The sequence below is a fragment of the Myotis myotis genome, unplaced genomic scaffold (assembly GCF_014108235.1).
Source record: "Myotis myotis isolate mMyoMyo1 unplaced genomic scaffold, mMyoMyo1.p scaffold_m19_p_9, whole genome shotgun sequence".
Classification (NCBI taxonomy): Eukaryota; Metazoa; Chordata; class Mammalia; order Chiroptera; family Vespertilionidae; genus Myotis; species Myotis myotis.
In genome coordinates, this window is record NW_023416401.1 from 20,458,728 (window position 1) to 20,481,746 (window position 23,019).

The 23,019-nt window shown below is 49.3% G+C and overlaps 1 protein-coding gene across 2 annotated transcripts in view; it reads left to right on the forward strand.

The window, feature by feature from the left end:
• PPP1R16B (protein phosphatase 1 regulatory subunit 16B) overlaps positions 1–23,019 on the forward strand; it is a 96,918-nt gene that overhangs the window by 68,680 nt on the left and 5,219 nt on the right. For both annotated transcript variants that reach the window (XM_036321111.1, XM_036321112.1), the window contains 8 exons: positions 9,241–9,311; positions 13,751–13,896; positions 14,746–14,849; positions 17,224–17,348; positions 18,788–18,913; positions 19,665–19,740; positions 20,447–20,576; positions 20,668–20,836. In XM_036321111.1, coding sequence (XP_036177004.1) covers positions 9,241–9,311; positions 13,751–13,896; positions 14,746–14,849; positions 17,224–17,348; positions 18,788–18,913; positions 19,665–19,740; positions 20,447–20,576; positions 20,668–20,836 — 947 coding nt within the window. The remainder of the gene's footprint in view (positions 1–9,240; positions 9,312–13,750; positions 13,897–14,745; positions 14,850–17,223; positions 17,349–18,787; positions 18,914–19,664; positions 19,741–20,446; positions 20,577–20,667; positions 20,837–23,019) is intronic.

Below are 23,019 nucleotides of genomic sequence, written 5' to 3' on the forward strand. Positions count from 1 at the left end.
ACTGAGGGAAGGTACAGAGATTTTCTTTACACCCCCTGGCCTCACATATGCACAGCCTCCCCCATTCTCAACAAGCCCCATTAGACTGGGGCATTTGTTACCATTTATGAACCTACACTGACACATCATGATCACCCAAAGTCCGCAGTGTGCATTAGGGTTCATTCTTTTTAAAAATATATGTATTTTATTGATTTTTTTACAGAGAGGAAGGGAGAGGGATAGAGAGTTTAGAAACATCGATGAGAGAGAAACACCGATCAGCTGCCTCTTGCACACCCCCTACTGGAGATGTGCCCGCAACCAAGGTACATGCCCTTGACCAGAATCGAACACGGGACCCTTGAGTCCGCAGGCTGACGCTCTATCCACTGAGCCAAACCGGTTAGGGCTAGGGTTCATTCCTAGTGTTGTACATAATATGAGTTTGGGCAAATGTGTAATGACATGTATCCATCATTAGGGTGTCATACAGAGTGTCTTCAGTGCCCCAAACGTCCTCTGCACTCCACCTATCCATTGTTTCCCCACCCCCAACTCCTGGCGACCACTGATTCTTTTACTGTCCCCATAGTTTTGTCTTTTCTAGAATGTGATATAGTTGGAATCATTGATGTAGTCTTTTCTCATTGGCTTCTTTCACTTAATAATATGCATTTAAGTTTCTTCCATGTCTTTTCATGGCTTGATAGCTCTTTTCTTTTTAGCACTAATATTTCATTGTCTGGATGTGCCATGATTTATCTATTTACCTACTGAAGGACTTCTTGGTTACTTTAAGTTCTGGTGATTATGAATAAAGCTGCTGTCAACACCCACGTGCAGGTTTTTGTGTGGACATAGTTTTCAACTCCTTTGAGTAAATACCAAGGTGTGCAGTTGCTGGATTATATGGTAAAAGTATGTTCACTTTTGCAAGAAACCACTACAGGTGGTTTCCCACCAGCAGTGAATGAAAGTTGACTGTATTTATGTGGGTCTATTTCTGGGTTCTCTATTCTGTTCCATTGATCTATTTGTCATTCTTTCACCAATATCACACCGGCTTGATTACTGTAGCCTGATAGTAAGTCTTAAAGTCAGGTGGCATCAGTCCTCTGGTTTTGCTCTTCTCCTTCAATATTGTGTTGGCTATTCTGGACTGGATCTTTCCCCTCTCCATATAAATCTTAGAATCAGCCCTAGCCGGTTTAGCTCAGTGGATAGAGCATTGGCCTGTGAACTGAAGGGTCCTGGATTAGATTCTGGTCAAAGGCATGTACCTCAGTTGCAGGCTTGATCCCGGGCCTGGTCAGACGTGTGCAGATGGCAACCAAGCGATGTGTCTCTCTTGCATTGATATTTGTCTCTCTCTCCCCCTCCCTTCCACTCTCTCTAGAAATCAATGGAAAAATATCCTTGGGGGAAGTTTAACAAAATAATAAATTTAAAAAATATTTAAATCTTAGAATCAGTTTGTCAATATTCATTAAATAACTTGCTGAGATTTTGATTGGCGATTGCATTGAATCTATAGCTCAAGTGGGAAGAACTGACATCTTGATCTTCCTATCCATGAAAATGGAATATCTCTCCATTTTTATATTTTTCTTTGATGTCATCCATCAGAGTTTTGCTGTTTTTTCATGTAGACCTTGTACATATTTTATTAGTTTACCCTGGTATCTTTAGTTTTGTTTTTTTAGAAGAAAAACAAAATTTTATTTGTTCTTTCCTTCAACAAATATTTGTTGAGCTCTAACTAGGTGCTGGATACCCCAAATAAGAAGATGGACAAGATTTTCCCACAGAGAGCTTGCATTCCAAAGGGTATGCAATCACTTTTCCTGCACATACCTAGCACCACATATTAGTTAGTTACACATGTGCAGAGGCATCTGGGTAGCTGATGTAAGTCTCTGTCAACAACTCTTCTTCAGCACAGCCACGTGTCATGGGCATGGAGGCTCTGGAAGGGAGGAGATTATAGCACATGCCTACTGCGCCCTTGCTGTCTTGTCCTCATGGTTCTGAGAATATCAGATGTGCTAAGAGAGGAACTGGTCTCTTTATATAAGTCAAGGGATGAAGACGCTCTCTGAGATGGAGAAGTCTTTGGCCAGCCTGGGACCATTGTTGTCCATAGGACAAAGCATAGACCAGCCCAAGAAAAGTTGCTCTGGCCAGTTCTGAGTCTTGGGTGGAGGCCAGACAGGCTCTATTTGCTCCTACAGTCATCAGACATTGGCCAGGAGCCTGAACTATGTCACAGTAGCTGAAAAGTTTATGGTTCCTATTCCCCACCCCTCCAGAGCCTACAGTCTAGTACAGACACAAACAAATCCATACACAACTACAATATAGCGTTGAATGTTCTTGGGGAGGGAACAGAAAGTGCATAAGGATGCCTGGCCCAGCCTGGGCATGGTGGGGGAGGCTTTACTGAGGAAGTAACATTTAAGCTAAGACCTAGAGGCTAAGTGAGAATTAACCAGGTGAAGTGAAGGCAGAGAAGAACAAGAAAAGAGAATAGCACCCAAGGAGACTCAGAGATACCAGAGAGAGAAGGTCACACCTGGGTGGTCCTGAAAGAGTCCATGGTGATTAAGAGGGATCATATGAGGAGAGGTGGACAGAGGGTCAGATCATGTAGGGTCCAGAAGAGGGCCAGTGGCCTTCCTTCTCCCCTACTTCCATTAAGTAATGATTGAGCACCTACTGTGTACCACGTACTGTCCTAGGCACTGTGGGCACCGTGATGAATGGGTCAGATTCTGTACTGATGTCACAGAACTCCTGGCTGCCAGAGTAGAGAGATCCCAGCAAGATGCTCAAGGCTCAGCTTGGAGCTCCTGCCTCTTCTTTCAAAGTCGAGATATAATTCACACACCACAAAATTCACCTTTTAACGTGTGCAATTTGTGGTCTTAGTGTATTCACAGGGTCGTATAACCATTACTACTAAGTCCAGAAACTTGTTATCACCCCCCGAAAGGAAACCTGTACGTAACCATTAATAGTCTCTCCCATTCCCCTCCGCTTCGCTCCTAGCAATCACTAATCTACTTTCTATCTTTATGGATTTGTCTATTCTGGACATTTCATATCAATGAAATCATACCATCTGTGACCTTTTGTGTGTGGCTTCTTTCACTTAGCATGTTTTCAAGGTTCATTTATGTTGCAGCATGTATTTCATTCCTTTTTATGACTGAATAATATTCCGCTGTCTGAAAAGAACACATTCTATATATTCATTATGTGTCGATGGACATTTGGGTTGTTTCTACTTTGGGGCTACTATAAATAATGCTGCTATTAATATCTGTGTACAAGTTTTTGTGTGGACACATGTCTTCATTCTTCTTGCAAAAGAATGGAATTGCTGGGTCATATGGTCACTCTGTATTTACTTTTTGAGGAACCACCAGACTGTTTTCCAAAGTAGCTGCACCATTTTACATTCCCACCAGCAGTGCATGGAGGTTCCAACGTCCCCACATCTTCACCAGCACTTGTTAGTGTCTGACCCCTCTCCTTCTCAAATGGGCCCTGGAGAGAGGCACCCTGGGAAGAGCAAGGCCTGGCTCCCTGGCCTGGGCATGTGACTTAGAGGAAAACTGAGGTCTTCCTTACCCACCCTCCACCATGGGTGAGTCATCACTCAGGACCCTGGGGTGAACTGCTTGGGCTGCACCAGCCACTGCAGAAGCCATCATTAGACTTGACTGAGTCCCCACCCCCAGCCCCAGGCAGCTAGGCTTCCCTGGAAGCAGCTATTTCTGGATATTTCTGCTTAGGGAGGAGCAGTGGTGGGTGGAAAATTTGAAATTGCTCAGTGGGGTGATTTTGAAGTGCAGTGCATTAAGGACTCAGGACAACCTTGACTTGAGAGAAGAATAAAGGGGCTGCTTTTTGAGAGTGCTGGCCCTTCTGGCATTGTCCCCGACAGCACCCTGGGGACAGGAAGGGGGGAAGGGTGGGCCTGAGAGCTGGCTTGACCAGGCTGCAGGTGCAGACCCCACAAAATGCTGGGCAAAGCAGCCGTGGTACCTGAGGAAGGGGAAGAAATGGGGTCAGTGTGGTCAGGATTTTCCATGGAGGAGGTGCTGCCCAGTGGATGGATGTGGCAGCTGGAAGCAGGTCACCAGAGTCCTTGGAATCAGGGTAGGACGGATGTAGTCTGCCCGGAATGGAGAGGCAGCAGGAAGACAAACAGAGAAGTGTTGGAGCTCAGGCTCCGCAGGCAGCCCCAGATGCCACTCATTTGCCATAGGACCTCAGACTAAGTGTTGACCTCAGTTTCCCCATCTGCAAAGACAGACAAGGTGGTTGCAACGGCCGTTAGCGATTATTGTCTTTATTATCATGTAATGGTCTAGAACAGCGTTCGCCAACCGGTGGTCCGCGGACCACTGGCGGTCTGTGAGGTCCGAAAGGTTGGCGACCACTGGGCTAGAACACTGAACTACAGGCAATGCTCTTGACGTTTCTTTTAGCTTTTTGCCACTTCTGTGCCTCTCTTCACACTGACATCTGCATCTCATTCTGCACTTCCCATTGCTGCCCGTCCTTTGCTAAAATTCAGCCTTTGCAGGCAGCCAGGCCTGGGTTCAAATCCCAGCATTGCCATTCTCAGCCTCTTGCCCTGGGCAAGTCATTCACATGTTCAAACCTGAGTCTCGGTTTTTCCTAAATTGGAGCCATAATAGCAGTTAATTAATAATAGCAGGTGATTGACCGTCATAACTGGATTAGGAGAACTCATGGATTTGATGGCTATCAAGCACTTAGCACCATCCCTGGCACACAGTTAGTGGTGGGTGGTAGAAAGAACAACCGAGGGCACAGGGCAGGGGGAGTGAGGACTGGGACCTGGGCAAGAAGAAAATGACAGGTGCCTGGGCCTGGGAGTGGGACGGAAGGACTCCTCCGATCAGCTGCCGGGTCTGGCTGCATTGACAATGCAGGTGCAGGGATGGGGATTTGCTGCTCATTTATGTACGAAATCCATTCTAGTTCCTTTTCCATCTTTGAGGCTTCATGGTGGGCACTGGTCACACCAGTCAAGGAGATGGACATGTCCCTGCCCTCATGGAGCCCCCAAAACTAAACAAATAATTATGTAATTCTTATATACTAACAATCACCCTGTCGTTACAAACTCTGAGAGGCACTGCTATGAAGCAGAAATGCAAGGTACTGTGGAAGAGAATAACTCGGGCAGCTCAATTGAGATTAGGGTGATCAGCGAAGGCCTCTCAGAGGAGGTGCCATTTTGGCTGGAATCTGAAGGATGAAGAGGAGATTGCTGGCTTAAGAATGGGAAGAGAGTGTGTGTGGAAAGGCCTTGAGGAGCTCAGTTTTTTGTTTTGTTTTCGGAAATGAAAAAAGCCATTGTAACTGAATCAGTGAGTGACTGGGGAGAGAGCTGGGGGCTGAGGAGAGGCAGGGACTTGCAGTGCCTTGGAGGCCACATTGCTGGGAGCCAGGAGCCAGGTGGGAAGGGAAGTGAGAAGGGAAGGGAGGAGGGCTTAGTGGGTGGGTACCCCACGAACATGACTGTGCAAGTCACATGGCCTGGAGGCAGCAGCTCAACCCCAGGGTGTCCCCAGCAGGTGTAGATTGCCCAAGGTCCACCTCCAGGGGCAGACACCTGTCTTGCTGTCCCCATTCCCCCAAGGCAGGAGCGGGAACCACACTTGTGGCTGCACTGACCAGCTGGAGGTCAGGCAGTCTACTCTGTGGGGCAGAGTGGGGCAGGTTGCAAAGAAAACACAAGCTTGTCAGCAGTGATTTCTCCCAGCCAAGGCAGCCACCGTCAGCTTCCTGCAGAGATGGGCCTGCTCAGCTTCACTCTCTACAGCTGGAGATGGAGGGGAGCAGATGGCCCTGCTTGGCCCAGATTCCAGCCAGATTGCCAGGGAGGTGTGGGCAGAGCGATGGGTTGGCGCCAGGAGCTGGAATGCACAGGAGGAGAGCGGGAGCCACCTCTTTGCCATTGCTGTGGGGTCTTGCCTCTATGGGGGTCGGGGGGTGGGAGGAGTGGAGACATCGACTGTGGCTTCACTGTGGTCCTTGAGTCAGCAGCTGCTCAGAGTCCCCTGGAGAGAGATGGCCTCTGTCTTTTCCAACCACACTGAGAACTCTTGGGAAATGCAAGATGTCAGTGGTTATATTCCCAGCTCCCAGCACAGGGTGGGGCCAGGCAGGAGTGCAGTGGATGTGTTTATTTCTAAAAGAAATGATAGTAATAGCTCTCAGGTGTTGTATTACTTAATCCTCATAGCAACCCCACAAAGGAGGTGCTGTGTGACCCTATTTTACTGATGAGGACACTGAGGCACAGAGAGGAGGAATAACTTGCCTGAAGCCAAAACTAAGCAAATGCCTGAGAACAGATGGGTCACTCTGCCAAACTGATGGCCAAACCTGGGAGCTGGGGCTTTGGGGGCAGGGAGCAGACCTGAGGATGGACAACGAGAAGAAGTGGTAGATGACCCTGTCTGAGGGGCAGAGCATGCCCTCTCTTCGTGTTCCCTGAGCCTCAGTCGACCCCTTAGACCAGCAGTTCTCAACCTGTGGGTCGCGACCCCTTTGGGGGTCGAACGACCCTTTCACAGGGGTCGCCTAAGACCATCCTGCATATCAGATATTTACATTACGATTCATAATAGTAGCAACATTACAGTTATGAAGTAGAAATGAAAATAATTTTATGGTTGGGGTCACAACATGAGGAACTGTATTTAAAGGGCCAGAAGGTTGAGAACCACTGCCTTAGACCCTGCCAAGCCAGTTTCCTCCACTGTGTAAGGTGCTCAGTGAGCAAGCGATGAGTCTGGAGAGGTAGGGAGACAGGCTGGCTGGGTCGGGCTGAGCAGGCTGCGCACTGCACAGCTCCAGAGCAAGCAGTCCACATGCCGATTGCATAATTCCTCTGGAGTTATGCAAGGTGGTAGCCCTGTGGGCAGGACCACACCATGCAGGGCCCAGAAGACCAGGGTCTGCAAGCCTTTTGTGTAAGGGCAGGAGAGTGAATCTTTTAGGCTGTATGGGCCATAAGTCTCTGTGGCCACTCAGCTCTGCTGTTGTGGGAAGAAAGCGGTCATAGGCAATACGTAAATGAATGCGTGCAGATGTGTTCCAATAAAACTTAATTTACAGAACCAGGCTGCTTGCCAGATTTGGTGCATGGGCCATAGTTTGATGACCCCAGTGAAGGCCACAGAAGGATTCTGAATTTCATTCTAAGACCCACGTGAAGCCACAAGAGGGATTCGAGGAGAGAGTGAGAGGAAGCAAATTTACAATTAATATGGCCCTGAAAGACCAGGACAGTGTTTTTTTTAAATTCTGTTTCTGGATCCCTAAGCCCTTCTATCTACAAGAAGAGGGACCTGGGGACCCGAGGGCCTCTGAAGCTTAAGAAGGAGAGGTCATTGCTGTCCATTCTCCAGCCACCCTCCTCCCCATGCCAGCTCTCAGCACAGGTCTGGCACTCAGCAGGGCTCCAGCCTCAGCAGGGCTCCAGCAATGCTGGTTCCTATTCCTCGCCTCAGGGGCAGAGCGGAGCAGCCCTGTGCTCATCAGCCTGGGCTTTGAAATCAGAAGGTTTGATTTCCTGCACTTGGCCTCGTTTGGCTGTGAGCTGCACTTTCCTGACCTTCCGTCTCCTCCTCTTCTCCACAAGGGGAACAGTGAGACGTGAATCCATGAAAGAGAGGTTCTGCAGTGCCCTGGTGCATAGGCAGGGCTCAGGAGGAAGACACTGTTGATAGGATAACCATGTTTCTTGGGAAACCCCAGAGGCAGCAGAGCCTGATCATGCCGGGGTGGTGGGGTCTTTGCTTCAGGAGCTGTGTCCAGAGCCAGGCTCTGAGCCAGCGCAGAAGTGGAACCACTGAGGGGACCTTGGCTCACGAGTAGTAAGGGCTCCTTAGAGATAGAGTGAGTAGTCCCACCTCTTGGACTGAAAATAACTGCCTGACATTGGAGTAATTACATGTCTTGGGTTCCCACTCAGCACGGAGAACACCCCAATAATTACCGTGTACACAGGCTACTTTTGGCAGCTGAACCTTAATGTCTGCCTCAAAGAGCGTCTCCTGGACAGGAAGCCTGGTCCACCCCCCAACGCCATGGGATGTGAACCTTGCTTCATGTGAATAGGACCTTCTTGGACAGGGACATAACAGCCACCTCTACTCTCCAAAGGGCATCGCCAGGCCCAGGGCACCCCCACAGGCCCATGGACAGGCTGGGCCTTAGTGATCAGTGGCTTTGCCATAATCTCCTCTCATGGCCCTTAGGCTGGGACCAGCTACCAGGTCATGTACGACTGCAGGAGGGCCTCACGGACTGCAGCCATCTGGGGTCAGCACCAGAGGGTGGCCTGCTTGGCTCAGAGACGGAGAGTCTGTGTCCTCGGATGAGCTAGGGGGCTGCTGATGAGGTCAGGGTCCTGGGAGGGTGGTTGAGGATTTACTGTGTCAGGCCTTAGGGAAAGAGCAGTGAGTGCCATCGCTGCCCTGCCCTCTTGGGGCTTAGTGTCTATGACAGACGGAACCGAAGCCCATAATTAGTTATGTGACTATAATTGTGATGAGGTCATAAATGAGATGCATAGGAGCGGTGGCTGTATATAATGGGGGAGTGCCCCTATCTGGAGAATTTGAGCTGAGACCTAAAGGATGAGGAGTGTGTGCAGGTATGTGTGTGTGTGTGTGCATGTGTGTGTGTGCGTGCACACACATTTGCTAAAAATGGAGGCATGGATGAGGGTGGATGGATGGATGCTTGAGTCCTCCAGGCAGTGGGAACAGGCTATGCAAAAGCTCAGAGGCCAGAGGAAGTATGGTGACCCTGTAGCTGACAAAAGGCCATTGTGGAAGGTGTTTGGAGCCTGGAGAGGTGAGGAGGTAGGAGCACTGTGTACAGTGCGTGCGGGCACCGCACTGCTCCGGGGTGCCAGTCTAGTAGACCGGGGTGTGAGAGGTGCCCGCTGGAGCTGTGCAAGATGGAGGCTGCAGGCAGGGGAAAACCAATGTGAGGGTTTTCAACGTTGTTCCTAGAGCAGTGGGGAGCCATGGAAGGGCTTTAGCAGTGATGGGACTCAGGTCCACTTATAGTGCCCAAAGCAGTATAAACAAACAAGGCCCTTTGTGTCAGGGCCTGGGAGAGTGGGTCTTACCTGGGCCCCACTGCATACTCCACACCCAGTGTGCGGTGGGACGCTCACTCCTGTCCCCTCTGTTGCAGTGCGCTACTTCCTGAAGAATAAAGTCAGCCCTGATTTGTGCAACGAGGATGGACTCACAGCCCTGCACCAGGTAAGGCCGATGTCCCCAGCCCCCTGCTTCCCACCTGGACAGGTGCCCCATCTCCCTGCCTTTTTCTGCCCAGAACCCAAAGGGAGGAGGGAGGGAAGGGGAGCCACAGCTGCCCCATTTGAAAGGCTTTTGTCTGCTTCAGAGATGTGTGTGTCTGTTGCAGACATGCCCACAGAGCCCCTGTGCACACTCACGCACAGCCTCTGAGGACAGGGAGCCTTTGTCCACTGCATCCTCACTTCCCAGCAAAGGGTTTGGCAAACAAAGCAAATTTGTTTGGAGTGTGACAGTTTACGAAGCATGTTTTTCACACCCACCGTGGCATGCACCATCCTGCTGACACAGGTGATTTGCAGAGGGGTTTTGTGATCTGCGTAAGAGCTCTAGCCGTGAAACATCTTTTCTAGGGAGGCGTGATGGGTTCAGTCCCTCCGGCTGGGGAAGGGCTGTCGGCGGTCATCTCCTGCCTGGATGCTGCTTCAGCCTCCTAACTGGTCCCCAGCCTTTAGCTGGCCCTGCCATGATTCGTTTTTTACAGCGGCCACAGGGATGCTGAAGCCAAAAGTGTATTGGTGTTACTCAAATCGCTCAGGTGTCTTCCTGCAAGGCCCCGGGAGGCTTGGCCCCTGATGAGCCCTCCAGCCAAATGGCTTTTTGGTTCTTTTGCACACACAGTGCTGATCCCTACCACACTTCCCCCCCTGCACTGGTTATCCCCAGCTGACACATGACCCTGAGAGCTGTGTTGTTATACACACATTCTTTTTTCCCGGGCACCCCTTTTATTTATCATTTTAGCCATTAGTGCAGTGGTTCTCAACCTTCCTAATGCCACGACCCTTTAACAGTTCCTCATGTTGTGGTGACCCCCAACCATAAAATTATTTTTGTTGCTACTTCATAACTGTAATTTTGCTACTGTTATGAATCGTAATGTAAATATCTGATATGCAGGATGTATTTTGGCGACCCCTGTGAAAGGGTCGTTCGACCCCCAAAGGGGTCACGACCCACAGGTTGAAAACCGCTGCATTAGTGTGATCACTTGATATTGGTCCCCCCATCCAGGCTCTGAGCCACACAAGGGCAGAGCCCATGTTACTTGCTCATTGGTGTGTCTCAGCATCTTTCCCCATGCTGGCATTCAGAAGGTGCTCAATATGTGCATGCCAACATAGTGAATGAACACACTGATGCCTTCCTGTGCCCTGGCCCATGTTTCTGAGCAGCTGGGAGGCCAGGCTGCTGGAAGCCTGGGTTGGTGAGAGCCTTCCATCTCCCTATGAGGACAGGAAGAGGTGGACGGACACTGACCACTGCCCTGCCCATCAGCCCCAGGGGCAAGTCTCCAGCTTCATCCGTCAGCCCAGTGGCCTCCTGTGTGTCCTCTAGGCTTCTCCTCCTGTCCCTTCAGGGTGCCTCACTTTCCTCATCTGTGAAAGAGGAATAACAAGTACCATCTCATTGGGTTGTTACAAGGATTAAATAAAAACCCTGTGAACATCCCTTGATACTGGATAAATATTAGATATTATTATTATTAGAATCTGCCACATGCTCATTTCTCTGTAAAGGGCACTTCACTTATGTGACGTGTGGGCTGATTCTCACAACGAACCTCTGAAATATTATCCCCATTTTACAGCTCAGGAAACTGAGGCTCAGGCACGGCACTGTGTCATAGAATTTCCCATGATGATGGAATGTTCTGCGTATCTGCAATGTCTCGTGTGGTGGCCAGCAGCAACAGTGGTTATCGAGTCCTCAAAATGCTGTTCTGAGGAAACTAGGCAAGGCATGGCCAGGGTTAGCAAAGCGCCTGGCCCTCGTACCTCCTCAAAAACATCAGCTCTTCTTATTGATGACGTGGCCTGTTATTGCTGCTATTGCCAGGCTGTCATTATTGTTGTCGTTGTTATTGTCTCTGTTGCTCCAGTACAACAAGGAGCACATTAGGAAAAGCTTCCCGTGCCTGCAGAGGGGTGCGCATTTGCTTCACTTGGCAACAGGGCGCCTTCACTTGGCAACTGAGAGCAACCTGCCTGGGTTAATGAGGAAACTCTCCCCTGTGGAGGATGTGTGGAAGGGGAGCGGCAGTTAGGCGGGGAGAGGTGGTGAAGCCTCGGCCAGGGCAGTGGGATGGGGCATCAATGAGGAGATGGGATCCACACCTGGTGGTAGATTGGGCATGGGCAGTGAGGGGGCGGAGGGCCATCCAACTGCCAGGTGCCATTTCCCACCATGGGGAATGCAGGAGAGAAGGCCTGCAGGCTCTGCCATGCCCCCCCCCATTGCATCCCTGTGTCCAGTCCCCAACCCCAACCCCAACCCAGTGCTAGCTCAGACCAGTCTCCCAGTTCAGGCTGCTCTACCTCCTGGACTGCAATTCTGGGTGTACAATCCTCTCCCCCTTCAACCTGAGGCTCCTTCCCCCCATCCTCATGTTTTCTGCAGCCCCTAGGGTGGGATCTCTGGCCCTCCTATCCCCTGACCCCAGGGGCTGGGCTGCTCCTCCTCTTGGGGATGGGGCTCCCCTGACACATCTCCTGGTGACAGCCTGGGGCTCCTCGCCTTTCCCCGCCACCTCACTTGGGTGCCTCTGGCGCCCTCTGCCGGCCGCAGTGCACAACTGCATGCTTCTCCTCACTACTGAGGATCTCCCGGCCTCATTGGGTTACCTGTGCCCCACTGTTGGGACAGGTGCCCCAGACCCAGCCAACCCCACACTGGCTGGCACAAAAGGAGAACCTGGGTTTCTGGCACCATCTGTGCAAATGACTGTTCCTTTCCCACATGTTTTGGCGCTGAGCCTTGGCTCCATGAGGTGGGGGTGAGGGCTGTGGTGCTGACCCATCTCCATCCCCTTTCCTGCACCCACCTGGGGCCATGGCTCCCACAAGTGCCCCTCTCATTCTGCTGGCATCCAGTCACTTCTGTGGGCCAGGCCACCATCATCTTAATTAGGCGATTTCAACCTGCAGTGGGGCCTTGACTTACAAGTTTAATTCGTTCAGAGACCGAGCTCGTTAAGGAGCTTGTTAACTCAAATTACTCTGTCAACTCAATGCAAAAAATCAGCCGAGAGACAGCTGGTATCTCAAAAAACTCGTTAGTCGGGACACTCGTAAGTCAAGGCCCCACTGTACCTCCTAATGTCCCTCCTCTTCCCAAAGAAGCTGCACTTGCAATCTTCTCCACATGCAACCAGAGGAGGGATTTAAAAAACAAGTCTGGCTGTGCTTTACCTCCAAGTATACCTCTGCCACAGCTCCCATTGCACTGAAGGCCACGCCCTCACCCGGATGGGCAGTGCTGAGCACAGTCTCCCACAGACTTCTCCTGCAGTCTGTCTTCCTCTTCTGTCCTCACCTCTCCTGCCCATCCCCTGGCTTGAGGCCTCTCTGTCCCCTTGGAATCTTTCACTCTCTGCCTCTGGAGTTAGGGGCTCCAGTGACTGCTGGCCCCTGAGTCTATATGAGGGCTGCAGGCTCCTGACCTTCCCTCTCTCTGATGCTGACCCACGTGTGAGCAGGCAGGAGCACATACGTGGCTGTCTCCTTGCAAGGACTATCTCAGGACCTCCCCCACCCTCCAGACTTTAAGCTGAGCTGGGTTCTTTGGGGGGCGGGGTTGGATACTTGGGGTTTCCCCATGAATTGAGCTCCTGAGTCAAAAATTCCTAAGTCAGAGGTTTCAAACTATGATGGATCTAGGGCCACCCCTTAGAGGCCAGTTCTGAGAAGGGGAACCCCCAAACTCCCCAGCCTCCTCCCCTCCCCCTGCAGCCCTGCTTGGATCTATTGGTTGTCTAAGTGTTCTCCATACAATTTTGTTGAAAGAAAGGCTTCTGGAATTAAAAAGAAAAGTTTTTTTTTTTTTTTAAATATACTTTTATTGATTTCAGAGAGGAAGTGAGAGGGAGAGAGAGAAACATCAATGATGACAGAGAATCATTGATTGGCTGCCTCCTACATGCCCCCTACTAAGGATGGAGCCTGCCACCTGGACATGTGCCCTTGGCCAGAATCGAACCTGGGACCCTTCAGTCTGCAAGCCGATGCTCTATCTGGGCCAAACCAGCTCGGGCTAAAAAGAAAAGGTTTTAAAGCCTCATTCAAAGCCCTAGCCGGCTTGGCTCGGTGGATAGAGCAACAATGTGTCTCATTCCACCAACACTTTCAAAGCTTTTTATAGTTGACTTTATAAAAAATATTATCTTTATATTTTTATCCTATATATTATTAACTTACAAAGAAGCGGACTCAGAAAGGTTAAGTGGCTTGCCCAAGACCACACAGCATATACTACTGGAGCTGGATTCAATCTCAGGCAGTTTGACTCCGCTGTCCTTCTCATAGCCTCTTGAGGGGAACTAGGGGTGTCCCCACCGGGGCCTGGGGCCTTGCCGCGAGCTGACCCTGCCTGTGTCCCCTTCACAGTGCTGCATCGACAACTTCGAGGAAATTGTCAAGCTGCTCCTTTCCCACGGTGCGAACGTGAACGCCAAGGACAACGAGCTGTGGACACCCCTGCATGCCGCGGCCACATGCGGCCACATCAACCTGGTGAAGATCCTCGTTCAGTAGTACGTGCCCCTCTCTTCCCCGAGAACAGCCTCCCCTCTGCCTTTGGTTTTTTCCAAGTTCTTTTTACCCCCATCTCTTTCCTTCTCCCTCTTTTTCTCTCTCTCTGCCTCTTCCTCCGTCTCTCAGTGCCTGCCACTTCCTCTTTCTCCCCGAATCCTGGTTTCATCTCTGTGTCTTCCTCTTTGTTTCTCCCTCTCTCCTCCTCTTCTCCCAATTCCCATTTTCTCTCTCCATCTCTGTGTGCCTTTATTTTTTCCCTCTCGATCTCTGTCTCTCCTTCACTCTTGGTCTCACTCTGTCTTTTCCATTCTGTCCCTCTTCGTTATCTCTCTCTCCCTTCATTCTCTCCTCACCCCTAGATTTTATTGCAGTAAAAATACATGTGACATAAAATCTATCATTGTAACTATTTTTAAGTGTACAGTTTAGTGGCACTACGTACATTTACATTCGTGGGCAACCATCACCACCATCCATTTTTAGAACTCATCTTCCCAAACTGGATAACTCATCTTCCCGTTAACAATAACAGTAACCACCACCCTACTTTCTGTTCCTATTGTTTTGACTACCCTAGGTACCTCATCTAAGTGGAACTATATAGTATTTGTCTGGCTCACCAGAGCCGGAAGCTGGGGGAGGTCTGTTGGGACAACTCTCCCAGGGTTTTAGCCTCTTTGCATCTGGGGTTCCCAGGATGCTGAAGTCACTGTCCTTGCTAGGGTACACTTTGCTGGGGTGGTGGGTGCTGGATGCACAGCGGGGTAGTGGATGTGAGGCCAGAGGACAGAGGCAGACAGACCAACCCTCACACCGACCTGGCCCTCAGCCTGGCCCTTTCTCTGCAGTGGGGCCGACCTGCTCGCTGTCAACTCCGATGGGAATATGCCGTATGATCTCTGCGAGGATGAGCCCACCCTGGATGTCATCGAGACGTGCATGGCGTACCAGGGTAAGAGTGTGGCACATGCCCTAACCGGTTTGGCTCAGTGTATAGAGCATCGGCCTACAGACTGAAGGGTCCCAGGTTCGATTCTGGTCAAGGGCATGTACCTTAGTTGCGGGCACATCCCCAGGACGGGGTGTGCAGGAGGCAGCTGATTGACGTTTCTCTCTCACGATGTTTCTAACTCTCTATCCCTCTCCCTTCCTCTCTGTAAAAAATCAATAAAATATATTTTAAAAAAATTTTTAAAAAAGAGTGTGGCACATGCTATCAAGTGGGCTCAGGGTAGCGTTGCAGCAAGCGTCTCTTAAACCAATGCAGGTGCACACGTTAGCAAGCTGCGTACCTGCCTGCTCACGCCAGTGCTCAGGAAGTGGGATGGGTCCCCGTTATTAAGATTAATATCTTGTGTGATTAACAAGATGATGACACATGCTGTGCGAAAGGGAGGCATTGTTCTCCTCTGTGTCACCCCCACACGCGGGCGGCCTCAGCTGGCCTCGTCTCCTCTTCGTCAGCTGTGACAATTCAATAAACATTCGCAATAAAGATATAGTCCCACTTGGGAAAATAATAAAAAGTCAGGAACATTCGCCGGTGCCTGCCAGGCACCATGCTGGCTGCCAGGGGCCGGGTAAACAAGATGTAGGCTGTTCTCAGTCACAAATGAGCCTCAGAGAGGAAACAAATGTAGCAATCAGAGAGACCTGCCCTTGTCTCCATACAGACTCTGAGCTCCTCCTCAGAAAGGAATCTCAAACCAGACCCTGGACTGCAGCCCCGGGTCCTGTCCAGGCCCTGCCGGGTGTTTCTTCCCCGATCCCAGCAATAACCGCTGATTTGCTGTGTCCATTCCCTGGCACCCAGGCTTTAACCATTCATCTTCTGCAGAGGCACTTAACAGTTTTTGTGTCAATCTTGTGAATCTATGGACCCCTTCTCAGAATGATATCTTTAAATTCAGTTATCAGAATCATCAATAATAATAAAAGTGTAATATGCTAATTAGACCGGATGTCCTTCCGTCTTTCCACACGAAGCTGGGGCTGCGAGGGAAGCCCGGCACCTGGGGGAAGGAAGGCCTACCCTTGCACGGATTTTGTGCATCGGGCCTCTAGTAGGATTATAAAGGAAACCAACTATATTCAAATAAAACTACCAACATATTTAGAAATGAGTTATCTACCAATTTTATTGGTTCATGAAACAATCAGATAACATGACACGCAAATACCTACTGTTTCTGTTGGTGAGACCGTCATAGGCACCACTTATTCTACTGTGGGTTTTGCCTATGTCCTAATGGAAGGAAATGTTCTGTTTCACTTAAGGTTTAATAAAAATAATCATGTACATTTTTCTCCTTTCCAGTTTACAGATCTCCCCTGAACCCTATCCAAGACTGTTTGATTAAGGGATCTTTTTATAGAGCATGTCACTCTCTCATTAAATAACATTCGTAGCTGCCAGTAACACTTAAACATTTTAGTGAGAGGTTCAGGCTTTAAAATGTCTTTCTGCGTCCCTCCACTCCAATTTATTCAACTCTCCATTTGATAGTTATACATGGGTGGGCAAAAGTAGGTTTGTAGTTGTGAGTGTATGAAACACAGAGTTTATTCTTATATTATTTATTATTGTGTTACTTTAAAAAAAATTTTTTTTTATTGATTTCAGAGAGGAAGGGAGAGGGATAGAGAGATAGAAACATCAAGAATGAGAATCATTGGTTGGCTGCCTTCTGCACGCCCCCTATTGGGGATTGAGCCTACAACCTGGATATGTGCCCTTGACTGCAATTGAACCAGGGACCCTTCAGGCCGAAGGCCAACACTCTATCCACTGAGCCAAACTGGCTATGGCTTACTGTATTACTTTCCATACGAACAATTGTAAACTTATTTTTGCCCACCCCTGTGTAGTCATTAATTGAGTCATTCCCATAACAAAAACTCATTGAGCCTTGTGCCAGGTGCTACAAACACAACTGTGCACAAGATGAAAAGAAACTAACAAACCCTGGTCAGACAGGGTGATCTGGGCCGGACCTAGAGAATCAGACGGAGCCAGCCATTTGATCAGTTGGAGGTGGGTATGTGGATAGTAGGAGTTTCCAGGTAGAAGAACAGCATATACAATAGTAACTGATATCATTACAGTACCTACTGGGTGCCAGGCAGGAGCGGCCTTTGTTTTATGGGCCAGCACGTGTTTGTGTTCCTTGGGCCTGGAACACAATGATCTATGGGCATGTTTGTCTACCTCCTTGACTGGCAGGCCCTGGGGTGCAGAGACCTTGCCCTCCCTATCTGCCTCTCCTCCCCTCCCCCACCTTGAGGCCTAAGCCTGGGGTGCTGACCAAATCCCCCTCCCCCTGCAGGCATCACTCAAGAGAAAATCAACGAGATGCGGGCGGCTCCCGAGCAGCAGATGATTGCAGACATCCACTGTATGATCGCAGCGGGCCAGGACCTTGACTGGATCGACGCCCATGGTGCCACGCTGGTGAGGACATGGGCCAGAACCAAGACTAGCCAGGGCGAAAGTGGGCCAGCACGTGGTGGAACCCACACCTCTATGGTTGGGGCCTCTGTTTCCTCCCAGCCAGTCTTCTGCTGGCTTCCTTTAGCCTCTATTGGCTGGGAAGTTGGTTTCTCTCTGCCTCATCTCCTTCTCCGTCCTTCATCCATTCCCATGGTGTGCTTTGTGATCACTTAGGGCTTTCTAAGAATGTTAATCACTTCCTGAGTGTTCATCACGTGCTAAGTATTTTATGTGTTTTCTTGGAGGTTGAACAAAAGGGGCAACTAAGGTGGCGTCCACCATCAGAGGCCTTGAATGGTGTCAGGTAGAAGAACTGGAGCCTTAGTATGAGGCTTTCCCATATTGGATATATTGGTTACTATGGCTACATAACAAACTACCCCAAAATCAGCATCTTAAAACAATATGATATATTTATCATCTCACATAGTTTTGGTGGGTCAGGGAATTGGGAACAGTTTGGCTGGGTGGCTCTGGCTTGGGGTCTTTTATGAGGCTGCAGTGAAGATGTCGGCTAGGGCTGCTGTCATCTGAAGGTTTGAATGGGGCTGGAAGATCCACTCCTAAGGTGGCTGGCAAGTTAGTGCTGGCTCCTGGCAGGAGGCCTCAGTTTCTCACCTCCTTGGGACTTCTCTTTAGGGCTACTTGAGTGTCCTTACAACATGATGGCTGCCTCCTCTAGAGTGATGATCCAAGAGAGTATAAGGTAGAAACAGCAACGCCTTTTATGACCTAGTCTCAGAAATCACACACTGCCCTTCACAAGATCCTATTTGTTGGAAGCGAGTCACTCAATCTGGTCCACATTCGAGGGGAGAGAAATTAACTCCATCCCTTAGCCGGGGTGGGGACTGTCCAGCCCAGGGGACGTATAAGGCCCACAGAATCATTTGGTCTGGGCCTGCCAAGGCATTAGGGGTGAGTTAATTAAATGTTGGACCAAATACAGCAGGCTAATTTTTAAGGTGATAGGTTTGTATGGCCCTTGAATGGTATTACAAATATCCAAATGACCGTTGACAGAAAAAAGGTTCCCCACCCCTGCTTTGGAAGCTGTGTCAGAGAATTTGTAAACATATTTTAAAACCATCGTATTGGACCCCTGAGACCTCTTCCACAGGGCTCAGCATGTAGTAGGGACTCAGTAAATGCTGTTGCCTTCACCACAGGAGCTCTAAGACCAACCACAGGGGAGAAGAGCTCACCTCTCTGCCTTACCTTCCAGGTCCATATTGCAGATGTAATCATTCTCTGCGATGTGGCTGGTATTTCTACCTCATTCTGTGCCATTCTACTAGCCCCAAGAATGATCCTAGACGTGGGTTAGGGAGAGGGCTATCCCACCTCCAAATGTGGGACTGCCCCCCTTAGGGAATGCCCTTTTCTTTCCTCTCCCTCAGCTGCATGTAGCTGGGGCCAACGGATACCTGCGAGCAGCTGAGCTCCTCCTGGACCACGGAGTGCGCGTGGATGTGAAGGACTGGGATGGCTGGGAGCCCCTGCACGCGGCTGCCTTCTGGGGACAGGTAGTTTACACCGGAGGGCTGTGAGCAGGCCAGCACAGGATCAGCCTGCTGTCCTTGATCTAGCAGTTGGTTCAAAAGAATACATGACCTGCTTAAGGTGTTGACTACTTATGAAAAGACCTAGGGAGTTTGCAAAAACATTTGACAAGCTGTAGTTTAATGGAATGATGATTAAATTTGCCAAATTAGAAAATCCCAGCCTTTCTGCTTTGAGTGTTTTTTCCATTTGTTCCCCAGATATAAAACCCTGATTGCAGTTTTTTTAATATATTTTATTGATTTTTTACAGAGAGGAAGGGAAAGGGATAGAAAGTTAGAAACATCAATGAGAGAGAAACATCGACCAGCTGCCTCCTGCACACCTCCCACTGGGGGTATAACCGCAATCAAGGTACATGCCCTTGACCAGAATCGAACCTGGGACCCTTCAGTCCGCAGGCCAATGCTCTATTCACTGAGCCAAACCAGTCAGGGCTGATTGCAGTTTTTGCAGTCCCTCCCTAGACATCCGACAACTCTAGAGTTACAGCTGACTCCGTTTTCTTCTGTTCCTTGGTCCAGGCATAGTGGAGGTGGTGTCAGCCCATTGCATCCCAGGATTCCTGGCCCCAGGGTTCAAAGCCTTCCCTGGGAGTCAACTTTTCCTCACCATTCTTTGGGTCACATCCCAAGAGGTCTTGGGCACTCTTTCCACCTCCTAGGCCTCTTGGGCCCTGGGCAGTGGGAACATGGGCTTCTTCCTGTGTTTCAGATGCAAATGGCAGAGCTATTGGTGTCCCATGGGGCCAGTCTCAGTGCTAGGACATCCATGGATGAAATGCCAATAGGTAAGCCCAGCACAACACCTGGTACACACATAGGCTCGCATCAACTTTTTGATAGGTAGAGGGATAAATGGATGAATATATGGTTGGGCGGATGCTGGATTGGTGTGTAGATGGATGAATTAATAAAGTAATGGATGATAGATTAATGGATAAATGGACAGAGAGATGGGTGGATGGACAGATAAATGTATGGCAAAGTGGATGAATGTATGGATGAAGTAGGAAATATAGATGGATGGATAAGAGGATGGATAGATAGAGGACAAACCTATGGATGGATGACTGGGACATTGAAGAGGTAAACAGATGAGTGAAAGAATTAGGTGGTGGGGATATATGATTTCAGCTTCTTTGCATAACTTCTTGTTTGGGCTACATGGCACCTGCTTGTTTCTATTGATACTTCTTGTGTCAGTGGAGAGCTGATAAATCCTATTGGAAACTATCAAAGGTGTGTGACTCCTTCGATCATAACTGGGGACCTCAGGAGTTGTGACTGTGTATGGAACCTGGGTTTCCCTTTCGTAGTCTTCTCTAAGGATTGGGTTGTAGCCCAGGAAATAAGGGTGGCTTTGTTTTCTCCCCTCCCTGCATGCCCCAAAGAATGCCGGGAGTTTTTATTCAGTTGGGAGGGCAGCTCCTCTGGTCTGGAGGGCTCCCAGGGGCCACAGGCTGCCTCCCACAACAGACGCCTCTGCTCTTTCAGACCTGTGTGAGGAAGAAGAGTTCAAGGTCCTGCTGCTGGAGCTAAAACACAAGCACGACGTGATCATGAAGTCACAGCTGAGGCACAAGTCATCCTTGAGCAGGAGAACATCCAGCACAGGCAGCCGTGGGTGAGTCAGGGGCCAGGCAGCTAGGGGTCCCCATGCCTCTCCTGCCTGTGGTGCCTCGATGCAGACTCCAGTACCCCCTCTCTCCCTTCAGGAAGGTGGTGCGTCGAGCCAGCCTGTCGGATAGGACGAACCTGTACAGGAAGGAGTATGAGGGCGAGGCCATCCTGTGGCAGCAGCGGAGTGTGGCAGAGGATCAGCGGACCTCAACTTACAATGGGGACATCAGGGAGACCAGGACAGACCAGGAGAACAAGGACCCAGTGAGTGGCCTCATACCCTGCCCCAGTGTCAGCCACTGCCTTGGGAGGAGGACCAGGCCCCTCCCTTGTCTGGCCTCTTCATCTGAGAGCCTTCAGAAGGAGGTTAGCTAGGCAGGCCCTTCGACCAGCTAGATCCAGTCTGATGGTGGTGGCTACTGTGGTTAATGAGGCAAGCCTCGGGTGTGTTTGAGTCAGAGCTGGGAGCTTTGGCACCCATTAGGTTCTCATAATTGACAGGGAGGGAGTGACCACCATGTGCCTGCACGAGCTCCAGCAGATCTAATCTGTGCTTCCCAGAAAAGAGATTCAGTAGGGCAGCCACCCTGGGAGCTAAGGACACGGAAACTTCCAGGATGGAGGGGATATAACAAGAAGTTGAGAACTGTGTTTACCAGAACACATCCGATTGGAAGAAATTTTTTGAAAAACTGAGTAGGGTACTGGTAGGACCTCTAAGCAGCCTGCCCCAGTGGCAGCCAAGGCCCTGGGCTTGAGACGGCTTTCCTAAGAAGATGCTCTATTGGTGTCTAGGACTGCTGTGACAAACTGCTGCAAACTTGGAGCTTAAAACAGCAGACCTTTCTTTTCTCACAGCTCTGGAAGCTAGAAGTCTAAAAAGCAAGGTGCCATCCTCTCCATGTCTCTCCCAGCTTCTGATGGCTCAGGCATTCCTTGGCTTTTGCTAGCATGGCTCCAGACTCTGCTTTGGTCCTCACATGGCCTTCCTCATGTGTGTGTGCCTGTGTCTCTGTTTTCTCTTATTAGAAAGATACTAGTCATTGGATCGGGGCTCACCCTAATCCAGTGGGAATTCATCTTAATCTAACTAATTCCTTCTGCCAAGATCCTACTTCCAAATAAGGTCACATTCAGAGATGTGGGATTGGCATGAGTTTGGAGGGACACTATTCAACTCAGTACTGGTGCACTCAGGTCCATGCCTGGCTGTGTCTGCTGAGTGAGGCCAAGGGTTGGGGCCAGAGCAGAATTGTTGGGGACAGGAAGGGAGAGGTTGGTTCCACCACACATTGAGCAACTGAAAGCATTCCTAGAGAGTATTGCCTTGGAGGGATGCAAGGTCTGCTGATTAGTTGCATAGTGTGTACACACGTCTCAATGGGACCCTGCTTCCCCAGTGAATGGGGAGGTCACATGTGGGCTGGTCTCACCAGCAGGAGTGATGGCATCTGTGTAAGGGAATCCCCATCAAAGCGGCGGGCTGGGATGGAGAGAGCAACACGGAGGCTTTGTTCCATCTGGTCCCCAAGCTTGTGGGCTGGGGAGAAGAGAGTTGTAGACAGAAATCAAATCACATTTCAGATGCCTTATTTTTATGTATACATTTCCTGGAGATCCCTGAAACCTAAGCCAGTACATGGGGACTGCCTCAATTCTTAGCTGAAGAATATTCCAGTACAAGGACATGCCATAATTCTCCACCTGCCTAATGTTGACTTTCAGGCTTTGTTCTCCTGGGGAGTGTATCTGGAAAACAAAGTCCTGGAAATGGGCTTGCTGCAAAGTATTCATTCTTCTTTAAAAACAAATTTTTTTAGATGATGTGATTGATACTGACTTCCAAAGAGACTGTGGCAGTTTACATGACTAGTAGCTATTTCCTCACACCCTTGCCAGCACTGAGTAAGAACAAACTTTAAAGACACTTATCAATGTGGTTGGTAAAACTTGTTGTCTTAATTTTTATGTCATTAATTATTAGTGAGATTGAATATTTTTATTTTTTCCTGTATTTACAGGCTATATTTTGCTTTGAACTGTATATTAGTGTCCCTTGCTGATTTTTTTTTTTCTTTTGTGCAGTAGAACCTTTATAAGTGGACTTTTAAGAGCTCTTTATTTATTTGGGAAATTCATCCCTTTTTGGTCATATATGTTGCAAATATCATTTCAGTTTTGTCATGCATCTTTTGATTTTTTATGGTGATTTTTAAAAGTTTTGCTTTCTTTTTAAAATTTTTAAATTGATTTCAGAGAGAGAAAGGGAGAGGGAGAGAGAGATAGACACACCAATGATGAGAGAGAATCATTGATTGGCTGCCTCCTGCATATCCCCTACCAGGATTACCTGGTTCATGGGTCAACGCTCAACCACTGAGCAACACCAGCTGGGCTGTTTATGGTGATTTTTGCTAGGCTTTACATTTTCATTATTGTCAAATATA